We start from the raw sequence: 7,681 nt of genomic DNA, 5'->3' as shown, positions 1-7,681 counted from the left end.
TTCACAAAAGGAATCACTGGATGACGGTGAAATGTACCATACAGTCATTGATCATTACCCACAAAAAAAGAAAAAAGAAACAAAAGAAAAAAGTAGCAGGATGCTTTTAGTTTGAAGGTCAAAAACTTGGACCGGAAGTTGTTTTGTTTGCAACCGGTTCTTTCTGTGGACTTCAGTGTAGGTTCACGTTGAACATACGGAAAGAAAAAGCGATGTCTTTTTGCTCTTTCTTCGGTGGAGAGGTCTTCAAAGACCATTTTAAGTCAGGTACCGCTATGACCTTTTTTGTTTAAACTTATTGTATTTTATTTAATGTTTCTATATAACTTAATCGGTTTTGGAGACAGGTGAACTATCCAATACAGCACAAATAACTTTTCAAACTGCTGGTTAGCTCGTTCTAACTCGTACTCATTGTCCTATAAAACCTATTAGGAAGTACTGTTTTTATATCCATGGTCGCAGGTGATTGTGATGTAAATAGCGAAAAACGTTCAACCTGTTGTGTAACCATGTTCAAGTTACATAACAACCAGATTACCAAACTAGATTAAGCTTCACATACAAGGATGTCATTAATTTTTTTTACATACCCTTAACCACAGCTAAAAAGGTAACGATATCTTTAAAGAATTAGTGTTTCAAACGATGTAAAAAAAAAACTTTATATATATATATATATATGTGTGTGTGTGTGTGTGTGTGTTTGTGTGTATATATAATAACTGTATATATTATATAAATGTACATATTATTTTAAAACTGCAGTAGAGACACTATCGCTTCATGTTACATAACAGTCTCCTGCCTATTATTCCTCAGGGATTTATGTGTGCACCAAGTGTGATAACCAGTTGTTCTCCAGCCGCTCCAAGTACGAACACTCTTCACCCTGGCCAGCTTTCACAGAGACCATCCATGAAAACAGTGTGTCCAAACATGAGGAGAGGCCTGGGGCATACAAGGTACCATAATTAAAATAGTTTTAAGTTTTTAATTGACTAGGTTCTTCTTCAACTGCCCATGCGCAGTTTCACATGTGTATGATCAGTTTGAACCAGTTTGAATAGGATTTATATCACTTCATTCACCTGCTTGCTTTATACATGCTACTAATGCACATTCACCTAATGTATATATTATGTATAATGTTCTTCCTCCCCCCCCCCCCCCTCTTTTTGCACAAGTCGAGAGGCGTGTCATGTTACATTTCACTGTGTGTTATACTTGTATAACTATGCATGTGACGAATAAGGAATCTTGAACCTACTCTCAAGCACTAGCTGGCTGTAAGTCAGAGGACTCCTGTGATGGACTTTCTTGGCTGCTCTAAATGCTGGTTAATTAATTTCTATCACTTTTTTCTCTTCTATCTGTCACTTTTGTCTTGTTCAAGGTGCGGTGTGGGAAGTGTGGGAATGGACTTGGTCATGAATTTGTGAATGATGGGCCGTCCAAAGGAGTCTCTCGCTTCTGAATATTCAGCAGCTCACTGAAGTTCATCCCTAAAGGTATAAACAGCCAGGCTATTTCTCCACACGAGGTTGAGACTAGTGTACCTGTCAAGTTATAATTTGTGATATGAGCCTAGGAATCGCGATTTGCAGTGAGCTCAAAGTTCTAGTGTTGTTAACCAGCTCCCATGTTATTTTTTCATCTTTAAATTTGCTTTAAAACCAGAATGTTATGTCCTCGTTCATGTGTGTAGTGTAGAGGAGCCTAAGGATGTGTTACTGTTGTGACACAGTCCTCAAAGGTATTAGTTAAAATCAAACCAGAGTTTAAACATTTCTTCAGAGGAGTTTCACAGTTAACTGTGCTCATCAAGATTTACATATTCCATCTCCTTTTCTTTGTCCCTTGTCCACAGATAAAGTTGATGGACTGTAAGGTGAGATTTCAGGAGTAAGTGCTGCTGGATGGATGTCTCTTTGCATTGCTAAAGGTGTGAACAGTCAATGAAGTACTCTGGGACAAAGCCCAGCGTGGGAGCACCAGAGCTCTGATGGACGATGGTCTCACTAGACAGCAAGAACAGAGGACAGCTCTCAACACATCTGCTATGCAATCATCACAGACTTTGCAACTTATTGATCACAACCTCAATGTCTCCATGTCTCCTTGGTTTTTATTTCGATTGACAGTGCAGTACTTATCACAGTCGTCCCATGAATCTTTTCCAAAGATTGCTCATTTAAAAAAAAAAAAAAAAAATGTCCTAAACTCTTGTTTAAGGCGCTTGGTGTTGAAAATTAGGGGCCACGCAAACCTTTTTTCATTGAATGAAATGATTCCTGTGCAATATACCTCTCTCTCTAGACAGGCTTTATGTAATAGGTCACAATAACCTGAATACACAGCAATAAAAAAATATATTTTAAATTATAAATAGACTATTTGTTAATGATTATATTTTTATATTCATTTGGTTGATGAATTTTTTGTTCCAGTATTTGTGAATGAAGGTAAGTAGGTATGCATTTTAGTTTTTCAGAAAATTGCCACCAGGTGGAAGCAATGAGAGAAGGATCGAGCATTACACAAGAGTCACGGAGCTGCTGACACTTGATCTGTGCACGAAGGTTTTTCAGGCCTAAGCTGGGCAACTGTAGAGATAAACTGCTTTGGCTCTGATGACTTTTGACTGAAATGGATGAAATGTCTCACTGCTCTTTTTCTGGTGGTGAAGAATATAAAAATCACTTCCAGCCTGGTGAGTGAAAGAAAGTGTGAGGCTGCATGTGACTGTGTAACAAGACACTGCTGTAAAAATATAGAAGACTGTGCCTCTTTCCTCATTCTCAGGTATATATGTGTGCTCCGAATGTGGCCACGAGTTATTTTCAAGCATGTCGAAGTTCGAGCACTCTTCTCCGTGGCCGGCGTTTTCACAGACTATCCGTGAAGACAGTGTCTCAAAACACCCTGAAGCTTGGGGACCGATAAAGGTAGTAAACAACATTTGTTAGGAAGCTTCAAATAATAAGCTGGACTAGATGTGATTTAACACTGTTACTAATCAGGTATAAGGTTTGACTTGCACAATCTGGATTAAAATACTTAGGTCTGTTGTGGGAAGTGTGGCAATGGACTGGGTCACGAGTTCTTGTATGATGGACCAAGAGAAGGGCTGTCACGCTTCTGAATCTTCAGCAGCTCACTTATGTTTATCCCTAAAGGTGACTATCAAGGGTTTCCTACATTGCACAGCTGGTTTCATACATTACACCCCCACTGTCCACCTGCAACCAGCTGTTGTTTCTTCTTTTCTCTAAACAGAAAAGGCTGATGGACAGAAAAGTGAGCAGTGAAAGACAAGAATTTTCCCTCCTGCTGATGTGTTCACAGCAAATGAAGTACTCAGGATAAAGTTTAATGGATCTCCTGGGCACTGATGAGAAAGTGGACACTAGGAAGAAAGGACTGGTCTAAACAAATCGTTCAACTGTGAGCATACAACACAAAAAATAGCTACAGCTACAGGAAATAGCTCAAATTCAGCCACATTGTTTGAACTTTGCACTTTTTTTTTTAACTTGTCCCCTGGGCAAAGAGTGTCAGATGTTTATCAGCCACAGTCTCAGTTTAAATTAACCCATGTCTGGGAAAATGTGTTAATGACTGTGTGCCAATGTCTAATTTGTGATTCCACCAGCTGATGGTGCTATATAGCCTAAATAAGCTTTGTTTTTCTGCATTATTAGTCACTCTATGATGTTACTGTATAAAAAAACAAACAAAAAACCCTTTTGGTTTGATTGGTCCCAACCTCTAAAGCTCTCAGAGTTTCATGACTGGACTCATACAGTTAGAATCATAAGGAACTATCTTCATTCACACTGCGCTCAAGGAGTGAGCCCTACATGTGCTATAGTACCTGCCAAGTACCTCAAACACTGCACCAATTTGGCTTAGAGCATTGATACTGATTTAAAGTCATTTTAGTTGTTAATTTACCTTACGGTTGTATGAAAGTATCACATTGTACATCAGTTCAATATACATTTATTGGCTACTTTCTTAGGTAAACAGTGCTAATACTGTGTAGGATCTTCTTTTTCCTTCAGAACTCTTAATAAAGTGCTGGAAATATTCCTCAGAGATTTTAGTCCATTTTGACATGATAGGATCACACGGTTGCTCCAGGTTTGTTGGCTGCACATCCATGATGAGAATCCCGTTCCACCAGATCCCAAAGATGCTCTATTGGACTGAGATCAGCTGACTGTAGAGGCCAATGAGAACAATGAACTCACTGTCATGTCACGGCCTGAACTGTTGGTGCATGGAAGAATGGATCTGTGCTTTCATGGTATTTTTTTTTCCAGTCTTCTATTATCCAGTTTTGATGAGTCTGTGGGAACTGTAGCCTTTCTTTCCTGTTCTTAGCAGATTTCTCAGCTGCACATCATTTATGAGAATCCTGTTCCACCAGATCCCAATGATGGTCTATTGGACTGAGATCAGCTGACTGCGGAGGTCATCTGCGTAAAGTGTCCTATCCAAAAAAAACTGTTTGGGATGATTTGAGCTTTGTGGCATTGTTTGTTATCCTGCTGGAAGCAACGATTAGAAGGTTGTTCCACTGTGGTCATAAAGGGATGGACATAGTCAGCAACGATAGTTGGGTAACTGGTGTTTAAAAGGTTCTCATTTGGTGCTAAAGGTCCCAAAGTGTGCCAAGAAAATATACCCCATCCTATTACACCCCATCACAAGCTTGAAGCGGTGACACAAGAAGGGATGGATCAATGCTTTCATGTTGTTTACATTAAATTCTGACTAAATGTTGAGACTGATCAGACCAGGCGACGTTTTTCCCGTCTTCTATTGTGGAGTTTTGTTGAAAGCCTCAGTTTCCTGTTCTTACCTGAGAGGAGTAAGAAGTCTTCTGCTGCCTTCTGCTGCTGTAGCCCATTTGAGCCAAAGTTTAAGATGTTGCATATTCAGAGATGCTTTTCTGCATACCTTGGTTGTAATGGGCACTTATCTGACTCACTGTTGCAACTGTTATCAGCTTCATGCAGTCTGACCATTCTCCTGTACTGTCTGACATTAACAAGGCATTTTCACCCAGAGACCTGCTGCTCGCTTGACATTTTTTCTATGTGTGTGGGAAAATCCCATCAACAGTTTCTGAAATACTCAGGCCTGTCTGGCACCAACGACCATACCACATTGAAAATCTCTTAAACGACCTTTCTTCCTCATTCAGAAGCTCAGTTTGAACTTGAACAGATCCTCTTCACCACGTCTACATGCCTAAACTGATTGGGTGGTGAGATATTTGTTTTAACAAGAGGTTGAACTGATGTACCTAACAAAGTGTCCAGTGACCTTGACCTTGATTAGTGTGAACTGAATGACTGGAGTAAATAGAGAAGAAAGTCTCTATCAGCTCTCTGTACTCAAATTATCCTCATTCTCTGTAGCCAGCAACAACAAAGCAATGCTGAACTTATCAGCAACTTTTCACAGATGTTGTTCATTCACTTTAAGTAATTGTAGTAAAAGTAAGACGCTTCTGCACAAATAAGGCCTGATTTTCTTTTTCTAATGGAATTTAGGTGAGTTTTTTCTAAGATCCACTGATTGAGAGTGCTGCATATATCTGTACATCATGTCTCCACCGCACCGTGCTGTCTGCCTTTCAAGCCGGCAGCTTGTTTCCCAATCTAGATCCTGCAGTTATGGGGCGCTGAGCAGTAATACTCTGGTACAGACGTTAGGGGGTCGTGTGTGGGGTTTTTTTTCTCCACTTGGTAAAGTTTTCTAAATATCTCAGTAAGCAGCAGTTCTTGGCTGGTGGAGTGGTGGAATTTTAAACAAAGTGAGCATGTGGGTGTATATTCAACAGCTCTCATGCTGTTTAAGTGTCTAGGATGAGCAGGTGTGAAGCTGCTGATTTTCAAAGGCTGGTAGATCTAAGGGGGAGATGAAAGCTTCGCTGTCAGACAGAGGATTAAGAACGGAAGTGCAAACATTCATAGATTGTGATGTTAAAGTATTTAAAGCATAGACTTCTTTGCTCGTTTTAGCGGTGCTGATGTTTTCTGCAGCTGCATTTCCCAAAAAAACGAAAACAAAACACTAGTGGAACATCTCACCTGGTCAAACATCTCCCATACAACCTGTAAGTAACATATACAGAAATGTTACTGGATAGAAAAAGAGCATCAGTCTTTCACTTGGAAAGACTGGGAGACGCAAATTTCTCAGCGTATTTTCTGTGTGGAAGACGCAAGGCTGAATGTAGGGTCGTGATCTCCAATCCTTCAAGCAGCGCTACATTAAAAATGTATACAATTCCATAAAAGAAATCCCTGAATGGGAACACTGAAACCACAGTCGGTAAATAAAGTTGTCACTGCATCCACAGTCCAAGGTAAAAGTCTAGCACGCTTCTAATTGCCTTCTCTAAGCAAAAGCTAATTTTAGGTTTTAGATTTTTTAATGGTTCAAAACCACAAAGCAGTCTTTTTGTAAATCCTGGATTTTGATGCTTACCAGCGCATAGTTTAAAAGTTAGTATCTCTCATGGTGTTGTGGTACGTTAGTGCATCTGGATTTGGAGCAAGAGATGCTGCCATCTCTTGATAAATGATGTGTTTTTCATAGCAGGCCTTGATTATTTTAGCAGGAATTACATCCTAGATATATTAACAGCATAGTAAAGCAGTCTGGTTGCTAATGTGGCTTGCCTGCAGTTGAGACCTGTCACCTACGGAAAATACATTTGGCAAACTATGAAACAAAAAACAGCAGCAGCTGGTCATTGTAGTTTCTCGTGGCCTTGTTAAAAGAAAATGTGATATGTACCACACAGCAGTAAATGTTCTCTGCAAGCCAGCTGCTGGCATCAAAAACTTGTTTAAACTAGTTTTTTTTAAAACCCAAAAAACCATAAACTAACATTTTAGGAAAGCACGATCAAAACAGCAGCTACAAATGTGCAGATATGATGTGATTTTGTCGGGTGTTTCTTGCTGTCAGAGCTTTGTCTAAAGTACTGCTCAGTTTTTCCACAGACTTTAAATCATCAGGCAGACTACACCGGGCCCAATCCCTCAAACTGTCAGCTCTAACCCTAATGTTGGCTCCAGTGTTTACCTCAAACTCTCATTAATTAACTAATACCTTCCATGTGACTGATTAGATGTTGCTCATTCTCTGTAATGTCAACATACGAGTGCACAGACTAAACTGTCCTCTGGGATGAGACAAAAATGCAGAGATAAACCAGATGTGACAACGAGAGATGGAGAGGAAAAGAAAATTGCTCCAACCCCACCTCCAACAAAAAAACAAAACAAAAACAGGAGTACAATTAGCATTTGCTATCTGTGAGAACAGCCTTTCTGGCTGGCATCTGAGCACAGCTGTATGGCCAAAAGGAAGCAAACAGGAAGGAGGAAGTGGCAATTCTCCGATAGAATCACAAGACAGACTTTATTTCCACTGACCTCTGTGTCTCATCCTGCTCGTAAACAAATGGGATCCTTAATTACATTAAACCACCACTGCTCCAAAGTCTTCCTCAGTTCCAAAGGCCAAGCCTCGAGGTTGGGCTAACCATATGTGTGTGTGCGCCAGTGACTCATTCACAGGACATCTTGCTTTAATTGTACCCTATATGAGGCTGTTGCTTAGATGTGGATGTTTACGGGCACTACACCTGCTT

The 7,681-nt window shown here is 40.0% G+C and overlaps 1 protein-coding gene and 1 pseudogene across 1 annotated transcript; both read left to right on the top strand.

Annotated features, from left to right (window-relative positions):
• The first annotated feature begins 127 nt into the window (after positions 1–127).
• LOC113020857 (methionine-R-sulfoxide reductase B1-A-like) lies at positions 128–2,389 on the top strand. The gene is made up of 4 exons (XM_026165121.1): positions 128–267; positions 823–965; positions 1,397–1,511; positions 1,871–2,389. Exons 1-4 carry the CDS (start codon positions 213–215, stop codon positions 1,888–1,890), a joined length of 333 nt encoding a protein of 110 aa, XP_026020906.1. The 5' UTR covers positions 128–212; the 3' UTR covers positions 1,891–2,389.
• On the top strand, positions 2,383–4,535 carry LOC113020856 (methionine-R-sulfoxide reductase B1-A-like; annotated as a pseudogene).
• The last annotated feature ends 3,146 nt before the right edge of the window (positions 4,536–7,681 follow it).

This window comes from Astatotilapia calliptera, chromosome 4 (genome assembly GCF_900246225.1).
Source record: "Astatotilapia calliptera chromosome 4, fAstCal1.2, whole genome shotgun sequence".
In the NCBI taxonomy this organism is placed as follows: Eukaryota; Metazoa; Chordata; class Actinopteri; order Cichliformes; family Cichlidae; genus Astatotilapia; species Astatotilapia calliptera.
The sequence above is the reverse complement of the archived record's forward strand: the minus strand, read 5'-3'. Positions and strand labels throughout refer to the sequence as shown.